The following is a 20,228-nucleotide window of genomic DNA, read 5'->3' as shown; positions in this document are numbered from 1 at the left end:
TAACCACAACCGGCCTAGTTTTTTTTTGAACTTTTAATTATTTTCTTCTTCGGTTTACGTGTTCTTTTGGTCTGTTAGATGTTTTCCAGAAAGCATATCTAAATTTTAAATTTGGAACCTTTAGTTAAGGGTCGACGATGGTGGTTTGGTCATTGATGTGCCTTATGTATTGCATGGTGTTTTCCGTCCGTATCTTCGCTTCTCGAAATTCTTGTCAGTGGTTCTTTAGATTTTTTTTTGTTGCAATCGTCATTTTAAAGGGCTTCTTTTGCTTTTACTGTTGGACCCTTCTCTCTAATTTGTATGTGTTCTTAGGTTGCTTTTAGTGGTGTTTCTACCTTGGTTTGAAGGAAGTGGTTTTCCTTAGTTTGCTAACAACAAAACATATTAAATGTTGTTTTGTCTTTATCTTCCCCTTCAAGGCAAAAGATTTTCGGACTCACCTTCCAAAAACTGGAATTTTGGCTCTTATTTTCCTTTTTAGTTTCTTTTTAAATTCTCCTTGGAATAATTACGGAAAGATAACCAGTGGTGATAGTCTAGTGGCGCTTGAGGGAAATAAACTCAATACAGAGAACCTTGGTTATATCCAGAAGAAAGTCTATCTATGAGACATACCTCCACCCGGAGGTTAAATATGTATCTTTAATAGATCCGAATTTAACATGTTTTTGTTAAAAAAAAAATAATTATGGAGAGATGGCAATGATTTTCAGCGTGAGCGGAAGATAGCAGCGCCTCAAAACCCTGAGAAACGCAACGGTGCTGAGAGGAACTCGAGAGAGAACACGTGTGAATATATTATTCAAACTAAAGAACAAATAAAACTAACATTCCTTTCAACAAATTATTATATTAATTGTCATTTCATGTTTCAGTCGGTTTAACTCTTTAATTAATTATATTACCATAATAATAATAGCACACATTTTTATTCTATAGTTAATCAACATCAATTTTGTACCAATTATAAAAATAAAAAATGTATAATAATCGGGTTCTGCATATGGCTAAACTTCGGTTTAGTCTGTTTTACTAAAAAAAATACTCCTTTCGTTCCCGAAAGTAAGATGTTTTAGATTTATTACTTGTTCCACAAAGATAGTTTTTATATATGTTTAAGGTATTTTTTATACTTTTAAGAAATATTAAATAAAAATATTTGAATTGATTAAATTTCATTGGTGAAAAGTAATTGGAAAGTGTACAATAAAGTAAAAGAAAAATTAAATTATAAACATTTATTGAATTCTTAATAAGCGTGAACACTTTAGAAAATTTTACTTTCGGGAACAGAGGGAATATATCTTTAGTTTTAATCGGTTGAAAACTACATAGCCAAACTCATCATTCAAAAACATAATTTATGTGAAAAATAATAACTTAAATCAAAATAATAAATATGTATTACATATATTATCACTTAATTTTTCACACCATATAATTATTTTACTACAAAAACATATTTTTATTTTTATTTGTTTACATAATCAGTTAGGCATGGACATTCGTGTACTCATTCAGGTACGGGTTGTTTCTTTCGAATATCGAACCTTTTGGATTTTGAAATTAGATCTGTTTGGATATTATAAATTTATGTGTGCGTTTCGAGTTGGGTCCTCACGGGTTTAGATAGTTTTGTTCTAATGTATAGAAACCTAAAAATATCCAAATAACTAATGTATCTGAAACAAATTCATAATATTTTTTTCAAAAATAACTACGGTATTCAATTCAATCTGAATCTTGTAAATACAATTAGTTATACATCGACATATCTAAAATATATAGTATTAATTATGAAAATAAATATTAATTTATAAGAATATAAAAACCAACACCCGCAAACTCTAGTTCTTATATTACAACTTATGAGAAAACATTAGATGATAACACTCTACAATCGACTCTACAATCGAAAATTGTATTATTCTATGACGATTTATGAATAATGGTTTTACTTGTAGTGTAGAAGCTGGTACGTTTCTTCTATTGGTTGAAATTTAAGAACTTTCTAATTTGGAGTGCCTAAACAAACCATTATAAGAAATGACATTATATAAGGACATTATCTACAACTTTAAATTTTAAAGTACAATCTAAAAATAAGCAAAAATTACTTTGAATAACAAAACTAGAACCTTTTTTTTTTTGATCAAAACTAGAACTTAAATGACAGAAATACGTGAACACTAGCTTCTCCTAGTTGTACTTGGCGGACAAAGCAACTGATAGCACCGAATCATGATTTTTGAATTTCACCTAAATTTTGGTAATGTCGTTTTTTTCCTCCACCATCTTATTTTCATTATTAAATATCTCATTTCCATGTCGAGATTGATCATATCAAACCCCGATCAATCCCACCTAAATATCAATTAGTTAGGACCAAGTTTTAAATATCATTTTTATATTATTAATTTTAGTGAGAGAATTGCTCCATATGATTGCACTAAAAAGATTTAATGAAAGCTTAAAACATTATAAGGAACTTTTAAAATTTGGAAAACATCAATTTTCAAAAATTAGTCAATTAATTTAGGGAATTTTCAATTAGATTCACAAGGTTCCCGGTAAATTTAACACCACCTAGGAATGGATAAATAAACCGAAACCGAACCAGTACCAAATCGGACCCAATAAAAATAAATTCTAACCAAACCGAATCCGACATAAATTCTGAATGTAACTTGTTTTATGTTACTTTGGGTTATGGTTTTTATCTGAACAGAACTCGAATCCATCCGAATGAATATCTAAAAAACCTGAAAATTTTAATTTTTTTTTGGGAAAACGACATATTTCCATACCAGAAGTTTCATATAGTAACAGTTTCACACGATCTTTCAACCTCGTCTTAATTGCACATATATATAGAAGTTGTACATCCTATTTCCCCACAATGTCAAAGTTCGAAACCCGAACCCACATGGCTTCGGTTATTCATCAATTTAGTGGTTCAGAAGAGGTAACCAAACCGAAAGACATAAAATAACCCGACCAAAGATCATATTTTAACCCGGTTGGAATCCAGTTTTAAAAACCCCCAATTATACGAACCCTAAAAACGAACCCAGAAGCTCTCTCCTTCAGCTGGTGAAAATCGAAAATGAGCAACGAAAGTGGAGCTTCGTCAGGGCATCAGGTGTTCGAAGAAGAGGAACAGTGGTCGGTGTGCCGAAGAGATGCTGGTGTGGCGAAATCGTGGTAGCAAGAATGTCAAAGTCTGAAGCTAATCCTTATCGGCGATATTACCGTTGTGCATATGCTGGTGTGGCGAAATCGTAATATCGCCAATAAGGATTAGCTTCAGACTTTCTTTCTACCACGATTCGCCACACCAGCATCTCTTCGGCACACCGACCACTGTTCCTCTTCTTCGAACACCTGATGCCCTGACGAAGCTCCACTTTCGTTGCTCATTTTCGATTTTCACCAGCTGAAGGAGAGAGCTTCTGGGTTCGTTTTTAGGGTTCGTATAATTGGGGGTTTTTAAAACTGGATTCCAACCGGGTTAAAATATGATCTTTGGTCGGGTTATTTTATGTCTTTCGGTTTGGTTACCTCTTCTGAACCACTAAATTGATGAATAACCGAAGCCATTTGGGTTCCGGTTTCGAACTTTGACATTGTGGGAAAATAGGTTGTACAACTTCTATATATGTGCAATTAAGACGAGGTTGAAAGATTGTGTGGAACTGTTACTATATGAAACTTCTGGTGTGGAAATATGTCGTTTTCCTTTAAAAAAAAAAATAGTTGTGCTAAATCCGAACTCAATCCTGAATAAGCAGGCCCGGCCCAGTGTAAATGACTGCCTAAAGCAAAAATTAATATTGTGCCACGGTGGAGCCAAACTATGTACTTTGAACACAATGAAGAAGGGCACAACCACTAGACTACATGCATCATTTACATAACCACGGTAAAGGCTCTTCAGTATCTTGATCAAGTTGTTCGACTAGAGTTATGAGTGTTATTGTAGTATTATATTGAAATTATTTCGTGCGTGTTTTGCATTGCAGCAAGGTGGGATGATAAAAGAGACGTGGATGGAGAAAGATCCAAGAGAAGCGATATTGAAATACGCAGAGGTTGCTGTTAAAGATCCTAAGTTTATTGCACCTGCTTACTCTCAGACCCAGCCTGAGGCCATCTTCGCTAAATCGGATGATGAAGAAGAAGAGGTGACGTAAAAAATAACTTAAAAGAGAGTTTCCAAGCACTTTACTCGTCTACAATTTCTTGCTCTGTATAAATGATCATCACATATCATGTCACATTAGAAAAATGGAAACAACTTACTTTATGCCGGAAATGCATTTTAGGTGCGTTTTGATCTCAAAATCAGTTGTTTTCTGGAGCTGTAGAATCGCTTTTGAAGTTTAAATTAATTTTATTTGAAATTAACTGCATTCAGATTGTTTATAGAAGACTAAAATTGTATCCAAACGTAGCATTTAAATGCCTCAATAATCCAAACCGTAGAATGTCTGTCTATACATAAAGAAAAACAGCAAGAAGTGCAATAGTGAGAATAGTTCTGAAACATATCAAAATCAGGCACTTGAAATAAGTAAAAAGGGTTTTCAAGTGTTCTGTACAACTTCAACAAACAAAAGCTCCTATTGAGCGGTGGTTAATTTACAAAGAGCAGGAAGCAAGCTTTCAAACAAGTTTAGTTTGTTAATGATATAAAAAAATTATCAAGAGATCCAGAGACACAACAAGCACCTGTGATGTCTTGCGAGTGTAAAGGGTAGTTGAAGGTATCCTCTTTTGCCTCTTCGTATGAATTTGACTTTGGTTGGTTTCTTCAGTTTGTGTTTTGTATAAAGTTGATGGCAAAATGAGCTTTAGAGACGCTCGTTCTCAAAGCTCGATAGCCGTGAGTCTGACAGAACGCTAAATAGTTGTGTGTCTACTAATAACTACAAAACCCACAACAACAATAAAGTTCTGGATTCCATTGAGAATATCAGAAACTGAAGCTTAGATACTGTACCTTAATGAAGGGTCGGTCTCTACCAGGAAATGAATCGATAAAACTGTCCTTTAGAAGTAGAGAAACCTGAGAAAGACAAATTGTATATATAGTTACTGAGAGACTAGAGTGGAAGTAGTAATTCTTGTTACGCTTTTGAGGAGAGTCGCTAGTACCCTGTCGCTATTGGATTGAACACTTGTTATGGTGTGAGAGTGTAAGTCTGAGCAAAGAGACTCCATGTAATCTCTCATTACTCTCAAGAATTTAGTCGCAGCTTCTGCCTGAGAAGAACATTCGGTCAATATCAAATCGGATTCAAGTAAATACAAAATATACTACTTACTTGTACTTCACTGCATTTATAAACCGGGTGTTTTCTAGCAGTCGAGCTATAGTGAGCCAGTGCGGCATGGATTGGAGTCAACTGAGCCATAAGTTCTCTACGCTGAGGCAATGTTGGCATGTTACATACTTTCACCTGAAGAAGCAAAGTTAACGTTACATGCCTCGAGAGTTGTCGATTTTACTTGACAGAAAGAAAGAAACAAGAGACTTTCATGGTAAGGCCACCAAACCTGATTGCCGAGGATGTTAACTAGAACAAGATTAGACGTCTTGACTTTCCAATCTGTAGGTTTACTGTGTATTCCGACCTGCCACGTGGTGTAAATTGAGACCGTGTGACCAACAAGAAAACATATATAGCTCATGATTTACGATCCAAACAACATGAACATTCTCAAATCCTCAGAATAAGTTATCATCTAACTAGCTATTAAAGGCACGGCACGAGTTACTTCATATGAAAAAATAAACTTACGAGGAAAGGAACGGGTGCTTCGAGGAAATCAGACATCCTTCCAGGCAGAACCTGAAGACGACAGAGAGAAGTTACAATAAGGAAACACCCAGTTTGATGTGGTCCATTGTTTTTCTAGAGATGTGGTACTTACCGGAAGCAGTAAACTCTGCCACTGAAACGGCCGAATCATTGGGACGAGAGACAGTACTATAGCTGACAAAACACCCTGCATTATTCAGTGGTTAGTCTAGCTGACAAATTTTCATTTAAATCTCCTCAAGGGACTGAAAATGGATAAGAGGATAGATTTAACTAACCAGATTTGGGCAGATTACCACAATTTGCTTCTCTAATAAAACTCCGGAAAGGAGTGACAAAATCTGGAAGGAAGAAAATACTTTGTTAACTCAAGGCACAAAGAAGAGTTGCATTGCATCCAACGCAAAAAATAGATTCCGTACAGTTTCAAGAGAGAGAATACGGCAAACTGTTGCCGTTGTCCACATTGATAGACCCATGGCCTCCTCAGCAGCTGCCAACCTCGCATTTATCTTTGGCAAAGAATAAGTAAAAATGAGATGAGATTACAAATTAAAGGAAAGACTAGAAAAGGATAGTTTCGGATATAAAGTATACCCCGGAAGAATCAGAAGAGCAAATGCATTCTTCCGACAATCCAAGAGCTGAAACAGGTGGCCGTGTATACTCGATGGATTGTAAATGTTCCAGCGGCTGGAAAACTACTTCACTTCCACGGGAAGGAATTGCCAATGAATGGTAGCCGCAGATTAGTTGTAACGCATCATTGTTATGTTCCTATCAAGGTGAGATAACCATATAACAGTATATGAGAACAACGAACATTTAGGCAATAGAGCAACTAAATGGTTAAACTACTAGTGATCTCCTTACCTTAGCCCATTCCAGAATTAAATCATCTCCGAAATCATTTTCGCTGTTCGATATATCATCAACCTCATCTGACATCACACTTCTAGCTGAACTGCCATATATAAAAAGGTAAAATCTGAAATTATAACACTACTTGAAATACAAAATCCGGGAGGTAAGAAGAGATTAGATCAATTTTTGTTGGATAGCAATTGTGTTAGCTTACCTGAACACGGACTCACAGCTTTCAACATGCTCTATCGGCTGGGTCCTAGGATCGGTACATGTAATCTCCGGAGAATCATGGCCTTTCTCAAAGCTTTGAAACCTTCTTTCGGGGGTATCCAAGTGGTTCTCAGATACTTCAGAAGAACTATCATCGTAGCAATGAAAAACTTTCCTCCCATCTCTTTCTATTTCCTTGATATGACTTACATCTGAAGCATCACTGGTGACGACACTATCTGGAGATTGCGGTTCTGCAAAGTTCGCAATGTCACTATCAGATATCAATCCAGCAGCAGCGGCCGTGAGTGCCATGACACCATCCACAGGTATTGCAGAAGCCATCCAATTATCAGGGTTACTACGAGGTGAAGAAACACAGCCATTCATTCTGGAAACTGATGGACTATGGCATGCAGCAGCGAGAGACATCTCACTAACAAAATCTGTTATCCGTTTTAGGCGCTCTTGTGCGATCATACTGCATCAGCAAGTAAAACACCATCAGTTTTCAAGTTCTTCGATCTCTAATCAATGCAAGGAAAAGCCACTAATAAGAGTATGGACATCTTTTGTACCTGTTTAACATCTCAAAGTGTAGCTCAAAAAAAGGAACTCTGGTCAGCAAGCAATAGCATCGAGGTGCAGAAACCAAAAACCGACTGCCTCCTCCAGATGAATGCAATGGTGACGCAGTGCTTAAAACACCAGGAGGTCTTTGAACAATCTCCGAGACATGTAAACAAACACCATACAATGTCGCATCATCTGCTACCTGACAGAGAGAATTTTGAGTGCCTCATGTAAGTTTTTTTACATGGCTAACACGAAAGCAGTCAAGGGGCATGAAGAAAAGATAGATTACCTTGAATGAAAATATGAACGATGAATCATCTTTGCCTAAATGTTCCTGCAGTAAATTCAAAAGTATCATTATATTCAAACAACATAGATGAATTACAGAAGCTCAGACACATATTTAGAATTATTTTCGGACCTGTCCATACACAAGCTCATTTAGATCACTGAGAGATGGGGTCCTCTCCAAAAGTCGTGCCTGTTACGAAAAATCACATTTTCGACAGTCTTAGTTGCTGCATAAATCACAGAATAATAATCCCAACTAACGCCGCATATATTGTTACCAGCAGCATGAATCAATTCTGTGTAAATTTTCGAAATAACTGATATATCTCTTAACTAATAATATACCAACGCAAATTGATGGTCATTAAATAGATATAAAAAGACACAGAGCAAACATATCATACCTTGACCCCACCAGGAAAGCAGAAAGTTGCTAGATCTTTTGGACGCATTGCCACCTTCTTCCCAGGAGGGTATTTAAAAAGTATCTGCGCATAAAATAAAAGTAGATAAAGAAAAGAAATAAACCAACTAAATCAGCCATGGAGCAGAACAGAGACATCTATCTATATAATAGAAGCCGCAAGCGAGAATGTATTAGACATGAATAGAAGAGTGGCAAACAAAGTAGACAATGAGCCAAAAAAACTCAGAATAGGTGTGTCATGTTACAGATATAAGCATGCCCAAAACTATGAGAAGTCAAAGAGTAAGCACAAACCTGTGGCTCCAATATTGGAAACTGAGGCCCACGGTGGCGGAGTATTCTGTAGTCAGCCACTTCATACCTTGACATCTCCATCTCCCATTTCTTCCTTCTACGGAAGGCCTCCTCAACTGGCTTCAACTCAGTTTCCGGATGAAGCCCCACAATGATAAAATGTTCAAATAGTGAGGTCGGCTCCTTATATTTTGTTTGGTCCTGGGAGTGTTTATCAAATTAAAACATTAGTCAGCTAATGTGCTATACCAGAGCAGAAGGCTTTAGACGATCAAGGGGAAGGGGCCAAAACAAAAGTGTCAAAGGTACACCCTAGAGAGATTAAATACCAGAGCTTTTGAAGAGTGGAGCTGGTACCACTGTCTTTTTTGGTTTGCTAAGACCTCAGGATTGAAAGTGGGCCGATTATCCTCACGTAGATTGCTGACCCCACGCCAAGCCTTATGCATCTGAGTTTTTAGTCTCTGGAAACTATTCGTGCGCCTGTGTCCTGGAGTCTCCATCTCACTTTGGGAGTGCTTATGTCCTAGCGAAGGCGACTGTGGTAAGACCGGTCCACTAAAGTATACGTTTTGAAATGTCTCTCCAGCTGCTTTAACTGCATCCGAAGAAGCACATGAGGGAGAGTCTTGCTCTCCTGTAACAACTGTGTCATCAGTTTGTGTCTCAGATCTAAGACTCTGCGGTTCATCATCTTTTGCCATCAGCATCGGACTCGTACTATCTTCACCGCCCTTTCCCAACACCCTGTTCTCATCCCTCCCTGTATCTTCTTCAGTTCCAACCACCTCCAGATGACCATTTGCCACTTTTATATCAAGTTCTTTAATCTCTCTACCAACAGTATTTGGGTCGTCGTCGTCGTCCCTCTCAGGTGAACCTGAAGCCGATTCTTCATTATCTCTCTCCAACAGCACCGCTTGTTCTTCTTCATCCCTATTTACCCACTGCTTTGGAGACTCATGTCTCGTTTCTGTTTCCACCACAAGCTGTCCCCTCAGGGTTGTACCCACTTCTTCTTCAACTTGATGAATCATCTCCAAAGCATTGTGGTCATCTCCTTCCCTAAAGACCTCACTTTTACATTCATCGTCCACATCCGTCTTCTTGGGGTATCTTAAAAGATCATCCGTATTCCCATCTCCCCGGTGAACTGCCAACACGTCTCCCCCCTTCATATCCGTATTAGAACTCGGCTTCACACAACACCTCTCAGACACCATCAATAATAGCTAGCATATCTTCAGATATTTGCTAAAAAAATTTAAATAAAAAGAAAAAAAACATTAACATCAACAAACTAGGAAGCTGATCTTTTTTTTTGAAAACGAAACCCTAATTTTCGAATTGAGTTGAAATCGAAAACAGTTCAAGGCTACAGCTATATATGCGAATTGAAAAGAGACTCAGAATCAAACGACGATGATCACCACAGCAATACCTCCTCCAGCGAAATCAATCAATGCTCCTTCTGGGGAATTGTTTTTTTTTTAATTAATTTGATGAAAAATTTCAAACATGTGAATCCGAAAAAGGGAATCAAACTTGTAACGGAAGGTTGGATTGTGATTTTATGGAGGGAACGAAATGAATGCGCGGCGTGAGGATTCGAGAGAGAGAGATTATTTGACCGAACAAAAATGGAAATGAATCTTCTTCTTCTTCTTCTTCTTCCTCCTTTTTGTCTGTGGGGTTGGGGGGGGGAGAAAATGACTATGTAAAAAAGATTGTATCTAAATATAGAATTATACGCAAAAAGGGAGGTTATACTTGATATCAGGAGAATGACAACAACAGCTCATCTTTTCCTTTTTGTTTCTACTCTTAAAACGTGGCCTTCATGTTTTGAGCATACATTACATACACCCCCAAACATTATTCATTATGTAAATTTCACTTGTTTTTATCTACTTTTTGGCAAAAGATAGATAGACTTGTTTTTTCTACTTACAACATGATAAATCTACCACATTAAAATTTAATTAAGTTAACAGCAAAATTGCAAGAAATGAACAGGTATTTATTGGTATGACAAAATATAACAGTTTCTTTAAATAACCCTCAAATGGTTAAGAATATATTTCTCATATGATTTTTAATATTAGATAAAATGACATCTAAAACGCTACAAGATTATAGTCGCACCATATAAAAAAAGAGATCTGCCACAAAAATAAAATGATATACAAAACAATGATATGTGTATATACTACAACTAAATCGTATAAATAAAATTTATATGATGTATTTTATTAAAAAACCGTATATAATGATTTGTTATATTAGAAATTGATGTGATACAATTGTATGTAATGCAAACAAATATATAATATAAAGACATAGATAGAACTTTTCTAAAATGCTCAAAACTCTTTTGTTCATTTAAAAGACATATTATTGGTTAAATGTTCTCCCAGAATTTGTCACCTTGTAATATTATTCAAATACATACCCAAGCAAGTACTCTTAGGCAGACATTAAAAAAAAATTAATCAATTTTTTTTTTAAATAGAAAAAACTTTATACAGTAATTTGAAATGGGACTGAAGAGAACGTCAGTATGTACTCATCCATACTATGTAACTATATTATATTGAATGTCTTTAGACAGACCAATTCACAATGGAAAAATCTTTTGATAGTAATAGTAAAAAAACTGGTGCACTTATAACCTAATATCCAAATTAGAAAAGCTAAATTTTCTCTCGGTAAATATTATGCATTCATCAAAAGACCAACGGAATATTACAAACCGGTCGATGTATCAGTGTTGGACAAAACTGACACAGTTAAAATATGGTCACCAATTAGTGAAAAACTAAAAGTTGAAGGTGGTAAGCTTATAAATATTGAAAAGTTGGATTGACTTTGAACGTGCGATGGCGCTTTACCGAACTCGACGGTTGACGATGTATTGGTTAGTTAAGATGTCTCTCTTACGCGGAACATTAGCCCTTAGATTTCAGCCGTTGGATTTGACTCTTAAGAAGATCCCTTTGACTTGAATAAAGAAATATCATGAAAGTTGAAACAGCTACCACGTCCTCCTGTAAGCGATGACTCGCGTATAATATAAAACAGCCATGTAATGTGTTACTATATTGTATGCATTATTTGGGCTGTGTTGACCCGGATTTGATGGGCCTGGCCCAATTAAAGGGAAAAGATGGTCATGCTTTATTCACCTATCGTCGTCTGAAGAGAGATTGAGGGAGGTCGTGGTTACCTCACTCAATTTCGGCTTTTGTCTCCAAACCCTAATTTGCTCCATTTTCGATGACACACTAAGAATTTTTCTGGGTCATTCATGTGAAAGTGAAGCCCATTTTGTTTACTTGTTCTGCCAAATTTCTGAAATCTGGTGTTCCTAATGGGTTCGGAGAATCATGTAGTTGTGGATGTTAGTTCAGACGACGAGGTCGACCGAGACTACTTGAACTGGCTAAACAAGGCCAACTCCGACAGCGACGATGTAGTCGAGGTGGTCTCTGAGGTGGAAGGCAGCGTTGATTCTCAGCTAAATTCTTCGACTCGAGCAGCTTTGGAGGATGAAGGAGACGAAGATTGTGTGATTTTGGACTGTGATCCCGACAAGACAAGTCCTGCAGTTGAAGCTGAAGCTGATTGTAATGATGACGAGGAGGTGCTTGTAGTGGGGCAAAAGGGTGAGGTACCGAGTTCGAATGCCATAGTCTTTGAATTCCTTCTTTTCTTTTAGGATTAGATGTAATTGAACTCTTTTGTGTAATTGTTTATTAATCATTCCATTTATTTTTGATGTGTTGTATTTGTATACTAAGTTTTCTCCCTAATATCAAAAGCCAAAATCTTTGTTTCGTAGGTTGCGTGTAGAGATTTCCCTCACCCGCGACACTCGTGTGCTAAGTACTCATTCAACTCAACATCACATGAGAGTTACTGCGACATGGTAAACCATCTTCTATAAGCTTCCCTAATATGCAGTTATTTATTTCCTTGGCTAATCCTTTTTTATTTATTAATTTATCTTCCGTTGAAGTGTCACTGTTATGTGTGTGACATCCCTGCTCCTTGTCCATACTGGTGTGCCGCCGTCTCCAGCATAGATCATTGTCATGCTAATGATAAAGACAAGACATGGATTACTCAACGCGAATACTTCAGGACCCATCCAGCTCAGGCTACAGTGTCTCTGGCTCAGAGTATCATCCGGTTATCCCAAAACACTTGGCCAAGGAATAAGATTGAGATCCGGCCTTGCTCATCATCATCCAGCCGTGTTGCTAATCTGCCAAACGTCAACAGAGGCAGGAATAGAGTCAGGCAATCATTGAGCATCCAAAAGGATAGAAGAAGTACTTATATAGGTAACTTAAGGTCTCGAGTGGCCTCTTCTGGAACTCGGCCCATTGCTAAAGTTTCACGATCCACCCCTTCCCTAGTGGCTCCAACAATAAACCCACAAATGTACACTCAACAACGCAATTGTCAGCTCAACGTTGCTGATTATTGTCAGAGGAGCAATGCAGATGTGTTTCGTCTACCTGAGTGGGGTTCACAAGCAGAGACTGTTCAACAGCAACCGGGAACTAACGAAAACGTCTTGCAGACCAAACTGTCGGAAGTTGAGAGCTGGCTCATGGACAGTTGTAACCAAGCCAGCCTGGTTATCCCGTTGCCTGAACCGGTAGCTGAAGACAATGTGACATTCGATTTCGAAACCTTCCTGAATGATTGAAATCATTAATGTAATTTGTATCTTCCTTAGGAAGCCAGCTTTTCGTAAGTATTATTGTAGGGTGAGTTTAGATAAGTGAAATCACCATTATTAGCTGTTATTACAACTTAGACGTGTTATTTACTATCTAAAGACCGAACAAATATATATATTGTTAGATTTGGTTTGTTCGGTTTAATATAATCAATCAGATCATCCAAGCAAAATTCAGCAAGGCCCATGGATAAAATATGAGCCCAATAAAGGTCCAAAAAAAACGGTAAGGGTACGCAAACGGCCACCAGTTTAGTCGTTTCGAGGAGAATAGGGAGCACGCGCGGGAGAGAGCGCGTTTGTGGGTTGCTGATGCATGATCATCGCTTTCGAGTGGGAAGCAGAGTCTAACTACGGCAACACACTACCCTACACCATTAGCATTAAATTCTCCCACTTTCTCTCTCTCTCTTCTGCTTCCAAATCACTTTACTCTCTCTCTCTCTCTATGCTACTACCTTGGCCGGAGAAGAAGCTCTCGTTCCTTGTCTCTTTCTCGATCCCAACTCTCAACGTTCAACTCCGCTCCGCACTGTGTGAAGAAGATCTCGAGCCGCATTTGGTGGATCTGTGAAAATCAACGTCTCGGAAGTTATGGTTAGACGTCTGATTCTGGACGATAAGTTTCGGAGAGCCTCTGGAGTGGGCTCGGAGGTTTGGTGTCTCCGTTGGTGGTTTTAGAGTATCGGTAAAGATGCGGAACTTTGCGATGATGCTTCTGCTCCTCCTTGTTCATTCTCTCGCCTCCTTTCCCTTATGCTTTGGTATGAACTAGTACCATTTGCTTGGTGAAAAACAAAAAGATTAGGAAGGAAGGTAGAAAGTATAGCTTCGAATGGTAACTGGTATCCTTCCGGTTCCGCAGTAACAAAAATCTTTATATATACTCTATATCTATATATTTTTATAACTGTTAAAATCGCACTGCAATTAAACCGCTCGTCTCGTACCGTTCAACCGCAGTCACCATTCGGAGCCTAAGTTTAATTTTGCTTGCTTGACAGCGCAAGATGAGCTAAATTTAGAATTGTTTATTAGATAAAACTAGAAACTTACTTTATTATTATCTTTATAGTGTATAAAGTAAGCAAAAGGGTTTTTTGTTTTACGATTCTTCTGAATTTGGAATCTGTGACTGTGAAGCGTGAGAGTGACGATAATATCACACCTAATGAGTATCTCTCTTGGCAAACAAATAAAATCTTTAACGTACGCTTGACATGTATAGAAAGAAAATAACTTGACTTATCAGCTTTGTTTTTCACCTGCAGCAGCTAGGCTATTTCCTATGAGCTTGCCATTTACCCGATCAAAATCGCATCAAATTCACTTTTTTCATCCTCGTTCTAATCCATCTCTTGCTCCTGCACCTTCGCCAGGTCAGCAAAGGAATCATTTTAGTCACATAGTGTCTTTTTCTCAATGCTCTTTTTCTTTCTACTTTCAGCTCTTCTCCCTAACCAAAGACACAGGGGTCATCACCATCATCGTCGTTGGCACTTAAGACGCAACGTGACTGCAGTTCCACCTTCCTCACATGGTAAAATCCTTTTGCTTCTTGTTCATTATCCTGCGCCCTATTGCTAGTGGCAAGAATCCTTTTTTTTGTTTTCTTCTTTGAATAAGATCCAATGTTATTGATTTGGACTTCACTCTATAGATACATAAGTTTAGCAATTTCTCATTTCTGCTTTTTCCCTTTTCGATAGACTGTCAACAGACATGCGTGGAGCCTCTTACTCCAACTCCCTTTGGCTCACCTTGTGGTTGTGTTTTCCCCATGAAAGTTCAGCTTCTGCTAAGTGTCGCGCCTATTTCTATTTTCCCCGCCATCAGCGAGTTAGAAATCGAGGTTGCTGCTGGAACATACTTGGAACAAAGCCAAGTCAAAATAATGGGTGCAAGCGCCGACAGTGAGAACCAAGGGAAAACAGTGGTGGATATTAACCTTGTTCCACTTGGGGACAAATTCGACAAAACTACGGCCACCCTTATTTACCAAAGGTTCCGCCACAAGAAAGTGCCTCTAAATGAGTCTGTCTTTGGTGATTATGAGGTTACCCACATTAGTTATCCAGGTAAACTGATATTTCTTTGGAACAAAAGTTTTTTTACCCTTTCCATTATGTTTGAACTTGTTAACTTCGCTTCAGGAACTCCTTCTTCACCATATGGAGACATTGTGGAGGGTATTCCAAGTGCAAGTGCTGGAGGGCTTCCAGTCACTGCAATCTTTGCCAACAAAAGCCAGGGAATAGGTTTTAGAACGATTGCAATCATTGTCTTGTCAGGTTTCGTGCTCGCTCTGGTTTTGGCTGGAGCTATGTTTATAGTCAGGAAGTGGAATGACGTTGGGAGGTCATCCACTGCTGTTGGCCCTGCATTGCCTCCATCAGTTAACAAAAGGCTTGGTAAATTTCTCAGCTACTTTCTTTTGTAGCGTCATGGTGTATTCCCTGCATGAATCTTTACACACTTTGCAGGTGCTGGATCTATGTTTTCCAGTAGCGCCAGAAGCTCGGGATCAGAATCACTAATGTCGTCGATGGCGACATGTGCTTTATCCGTCAAGACCTTCACACTTTCCGAGCTCGAGAAGGCAACAGATAACTTCAGTGCCAAGAAGGTTTTGGGCGAGGGAGGATTTGGTCGTGTTTATCACGGCAGCATGGGAGATGGAACCGAGGTTGCAGTTAAACTGCTAACTAGGGACAACCAGAATCGAGACCGTGAATTCATTGCAGAAGTCGAAATGCTAAGCCGTTTGCACCACCGGAATCTTGTGAAACTGATTGGAATATGCATTGAAGGCCGTACACGCTGCTTGGTTTACGAGCTCGTCCACAATGGGAGTATCGAGTCCCACTTGCACGGTGACATACTCTATCCTGGAAACACCATATTAATAATATCTGTCACTTGTCGTTGAATCACCTTCTAAAGCCTGTTTTATGGAAATAGAAGGAACGCTTGACTGGGATGCGCGGTTGAAGATTGCACTCGGAGCAGCGAGAGGACTGGCCTATCTCCATGAAGATTCGAATCCCCGAGTAATCCACCGGGATTTCAAGGCCAGCAATGTTCTCCTAGAAGATGACTTTACCCCAAAGGTCTCAGACTTTGGACTGGCGAGAGAAGCTACCGAAGGAAGTCAACATGTTTCCACTCGAGTCATGGGGACCTTTGGGTAAAACTTTCTTTCTACTTGTCTTGCTGTGAATACCTATCCTCATGGTTATATGATGAAAACAGATACTTAACTGTTGGGCTTACAATCGAAATGATTGCAGGTATGTGGCCCCTGAGTATGCAATGACGGGTCATCTACTTGTGAAAAGCGATGTCTATAGCTACGGCGTGGTTCTACTCGAGCTTCTCACCGGTAGAAAACCTGTTGACATGTCTCAACCTTCGGGAGAAGAAAACCTTGTGACGTGGGCGAGACCGTTACTAGCCAACAGAGAGGGGCTGGAGCAACTGGTTGACCCCACATTGGCTGGAACCTACGACTTTGATGACATGGCGAAAGTGGCTGCGATTGCATCCATGTGCGTCCACCAAGAGGTCTCGCATAGACCGTTCATGGGTGAAGTGGTGCAGGCACTGAAACTTATATACAACGATGCAGATGAGACATGTGGTGGGGACTATTGCAGCCAGAAGGAGTCATCAGTGCCGGACTCTGCAGACTTCAAAGGCGATCTGGCTCCATCGGATAGCAGCTGGTGGAATTTGACACCTCGGTTAAGGTACGGTCAAGGGTCTTCGTTTATAACCATGGATTATAGCTCAGGACCGCTTGAGGAGATGGAGAACCGGCCTCACTCTGCTTCGAGCATTCCAAGAGGAGGCATGTTTCTACCAAACAGGTCGGGTCCGTTACGGCCAGTTAGAAGTAGAAGAGACTTCTTTAGATTGAGAGGAAGCATGAGCGAACACGGTGGACCATCATCGTCTAGACATCTCTGGTCCGGGAATGGCGACTAGTTCTGAGAAACCATAAAATGTACAGTGAAGAAAAGGGCTCACAACTCTTCAGCTGCTATGGTCAGGTTTGGTTTAATCCAGCTTGGTTTGACATTCCGGTTAGGAGTTTCTTTTTGTTTTTGTTTTCCAGATTTTCAGCAGATAGATTTAATTGTTTGTTTTTGCGAGGATGCAAAAGCAACAGCACAGGGAGGGAGGGTTTGTAGTTGACTGACGTCTGTCTCTTTTCTTCTTCCCCACCAAAAAAAGAAGTTAATTTTTTGGTTAATGAAGTTAGTGTTGCCTAGTTTTGTATTAGTATATTAATGGTTTAAGCTTTTATAATATACATATATATATATATGTAAAGTATTTTGACCCAAAAAAAATAATATGTAAAGTATGTTTTTGCAAGGCTGCAAAAGCTTCTTCATTTTTATTCTAGTGAAGTTAGTAGTTACCTAATTCTAATCCTGTATTCTCTATTTTAGTTTAAAGGGTCAAGTTAGGTCCTTTTGAATATATTTTTTGGCATTTGGTATAGTTGTTTAGTTTCGGGTTCTCTAAATTTATCTAAAACATTTGCTTGTTAACTTAGTTTCTGGCTCATTCGCTCATGATAGTTGAGATTAAGGTTTGAGTCCATTCATGTTGATTTAGTTCGGTTACTTCTCTTAATAGGCCGATTTTGCAGACACTATCCGTAACTAAACGAGCATAATGATAAATGAGTTCGGTTCTGGCGGGTGAACCGTTAAAGCACGATGTCTTGATTTAACAAGACAGTCCAACTGTTAACCCGACAATAGTCCATACGGTGGCACGTGGTATCCTTTTGTAGGTCAATTAACACATTTAAACTTGCAATTTGCTTGCGAGTGTATCACAACTTCTTTTTTCTTTATTTTTTGGGTTCAGTCACCGACTTAAAAATGTGGAAGGTAATGTAGGCTAGTAGTGGTCTAAGTTAAACCACTTTGACCTGACACTTTGGCACCTGATGTTCAAATCTTCATATGTTCTATAATGCAATAAAAATGTGATCTTTAAAAAAAAAGTTTATAGGTTTCTAACTTTCTAACCAGGTCCTTAGAAAAAAAAAAGATAAAGACACTTATATATGAATATTGGAAATGAATAGGCATGCATGTGTTTTTAGCTGTAAGTTGTAATTCAATAAACAAATATTAACAATCTTTCCAAATAAATTATTAAAAAATAAATATGTCACATAAGTACAAAATCAAATAATTGCGTACGATGTGTTTATTTAAAAGGCTAAATGTAAATTTAACCCAATTCAATGTTACTAACGTGGAAAATCAACTAGTTAAAGATAAAATTAACAACCATCTTATTACCATTAAATGCTTGTTAGCACTATTTTTTTTTTTTTGACAGCAACCATTTATAAACTCATATTGACTCTGTAAACCAGATCAGTAATTCCGCATCCATGTGAACGACGAAAGACATTTGTTTCTTACCACTGTGTGCTAAGCTATCCGCCCGTATATTCTCCGTTCTGGGTACATGAACGATGTTTGAGTTGTGGAAACTTCTTTTTAAAAGCCTAATATCTTCCAGATAGCTTTCAAATGCTGGTTATTCTTCTGGTTCCGAAACCATCTTCACCAGTTGTTAGCACTATCTTTAGTTTTATAATTTATTTCTTTTCACTATAATTAACAAAAAATTCTAAAAAACTTGTGTGCTTATGATTTTGTCATTTATGTAACTACATAAATATCTGCAATCACCAGAACATTAAATCGAGCATTTGTTATAATTCTAGCATGATAGAATTGAACGACTACTTAATAATTTTGATAAGATTGAAGCCTAAATAATAATTCACAGAAAAAAAAATCGAAACTTATGACATTCAAAATCGATCTTAAACAAGCTCAAGTAAAAGATACAAAGACATGCAAAAAATTCATAAACAAACCTGAGGAGAATCGATTGGTTTGCTTGAAACTATGGCTGAGAGAGTGAGAGCAGAGCAGTGAGGCACGAGTTCAGTTATCGGCGAGGTACGAGCTTCAGCGGTGTTCGGCGACTTAATTGAGAACGAGTCGCGAAGTGAGACGAGGTCTCTGAGACTTCGATTAAGAAGAAGAAGAACACCGGCGGAGTATTACCGGCCAGAACGACACCGGCGACGGCGAGATCCCCTTTTGGAGAACTTCAAATCGTCATTTCTCTCTATCGTCAAAGGAGGAGGCAACAATTAGGGTTCGTCGGGCTTTGTCGATTTTTCCCTTTTGTATTTTCTCTTTTTTTTTAATAATTAAATTAATTAAAAAAAAATTAATTTTTTTTACGTAATTAAATTAACAAAAACGTTTAAAAGATTAGATTAGGGATTTAATTGGGTTTACAGAAAACATTATGGCATTAGAACAACTTATAATTCATATTATGGCAAAAGGACAATTTACTTGTCTTTTTGTTCCATATTTCCAGTTTTCTCTTATATAATTGGTCAACTTATATTTTTTTACCACTTTATATACATAAGACTAGCTTTCAAGTCACATTTATGGTATTAGAAAAATCACATGTAGCTAGAAAATCACATTAGAAAAATCACATGTAACAAAAATGATATTTGTAATAATGTGAATATGACGTTTCACATAGAGTTTTGAGAGATTTTATAAGCTTTTAGAGTGTAAACGGGAAAAGGTTGCAACTTTAAGTCAAAGAAGCAATAGATGGGAACAAAAAAGAATTTTGGATTTTCCTAATTTATTTATTAAAAAAACCGAAAAAGAGATAGTAATTTGTCAGAAGCAAGATAGTTTATTTGTTTCTTTCGGAGTTAAAAATTTGTTAATTACCGATTAACCCTTTTTACTGGACCAAAGAGTTACAAAACTAAGAAAGAGAGAAGAAATTAAAAGAAAAGCGAAAATATAGGAGAAAAAACAAAAACAGAGGACAGATAAAAGAGGAAGATTTATGATTTTTTATGTGTAATTTTTTTTTCTTCTCCAAATCTGATTAAAAATGG

The 20,228-nt window shown here is 37.8% G+C and overlaps 3 protein-coding genes across 6 annotated transcripts; 2 read left to right on the top strand and 1 right to left on the bottom strand.

Moving 5' to 3' along the window:
- Positions 1-4,529: 4,529 nt before the first annotated feature.
- LOC106368832 lies at positions 4,530-10,192 on the bottom strand. Of its 2 annotated transcripts, none has more exons than XM_022692431.2 (19): positions 9,924-10,192; positions 8,823-9,747; positions 8,494-8,694; positions 8,177-8,260; positions 7,903-7,962; positions 7,771-7,815; positions 7,484-7,680; positions 6,907-7,386; positions 6,702-6,792; positions 6,426-6,605; positions 6,251-6,340; positions 6,107-6,169; positions 5,941-6,015; positions 5,808-5,858; positions 5,563-5,640; positions 5,331-5,465; positions 5,161-5,268; positions 5,006-5,071; positions 4,530-4,931 (listed from the first exon to the last, which is right to left on the bottom strand). In XM_022692431.2, exons 2-19 carry the CDS (start codon positions 9,714-9,716, stop codon positions 4,857-4,859), a joined length of 2,973 nt encoding a protein of 990 aa, XP_022548152.2. In that variant the 5' UTR covers positions 9,717-9,747; positions 9,924-10,192; the 3' UTR covers positions 4,530-4,856. The 2 variants fall into 2 exon arrangements, with proteins under 2 accessions (XP_022548152.2, XP_013664343.2); XM_013808889.3 differs by having other exon boundaries at positions 9,935-10,191.
- Positions 10,193-11,683: 1,491 nt separating this feature from the next.
- Positions 11,684-13,405, top strand: LOC106368838. Its single transcript, XM_013808902.3, has 3 exons — positions 11,684-12,163; positions 12,335-12,421; positions 12,512-13,405. The coding sequence occupies exons 1-3, from the start codon at positions 11,864-11,866 to the stop codon at positions 13,208-13,210; spliced, it is 1,086 nt and encodes a 361-aa protein (XP_013664356.1). The 5' UTR covers positions 11,684-11,863; the 3' UTR covers positions 13,211-13,405.
- A 235-nt stretch (positions 13,406-13,640) lies between these two features.
- On the top strand, positions 13,641-17,884 carry LOC106368834 (receptor-like serine/threonine-protein kinase ALE2). 3 transcript variants are annotated; one of them, XR_002654392.2, is made up of 9 exons: positions 13,641-14,007; positions 14,515-14,622; positions 14,691-14,783; positions 14,953-15,321; positions 15,397-15,654; positions 15,727-16,116; positions 16,205-16,430; positions 16,534-17,295; positions 17,409-17,884. XR_002654392.2 is itself a non-coding variant. In XM_013808892.3 (8 exons), the coding sequence occupies exons 1-8, from the start codon at positions 13,938-13,940 to the stop codon at positions 17,228-17,230; spliced, it is 2,208 nt and encodes a 735-aa protein (XP_013664346.2). In that variant the 5' UTR covers positions 13,641-13,937; the 3' UTR covers positions 17,231-17,884. The 3 variants fall into 3 exon arrangements, 2 of the variants coding, with proteins under 2 accessions (XP_013664346.2, XP_013664345.2); XM_013808892.3 differs by having other exon boundaries at positions 14,518-14,622; positions 16,534-17,884; XM_013808891.3 differs by having other exon boundaries at positions 16,534-17,884.
- Positions 17,885-20,228: the final 2,344 nt, after the last annotated feature.

The sequence above is a fragment of the Brassica napus genome, chromosome A9 (genome assembly GCF_020379485.1).
Source record: "Brassica napus cultivar Da-Ae chromosome A9, Da-Ae, whole genome shotgun sequence".
Lineage (NCBI taxonomy): Eukaryota > Viridiplantae > Streptophyta > Magnoliopsida > Brassicales > Brassicaceae > Brassica > Brassica napus.
This window is presented reverse-complemented; position numbering and strand designations above follow the sequence as displayed.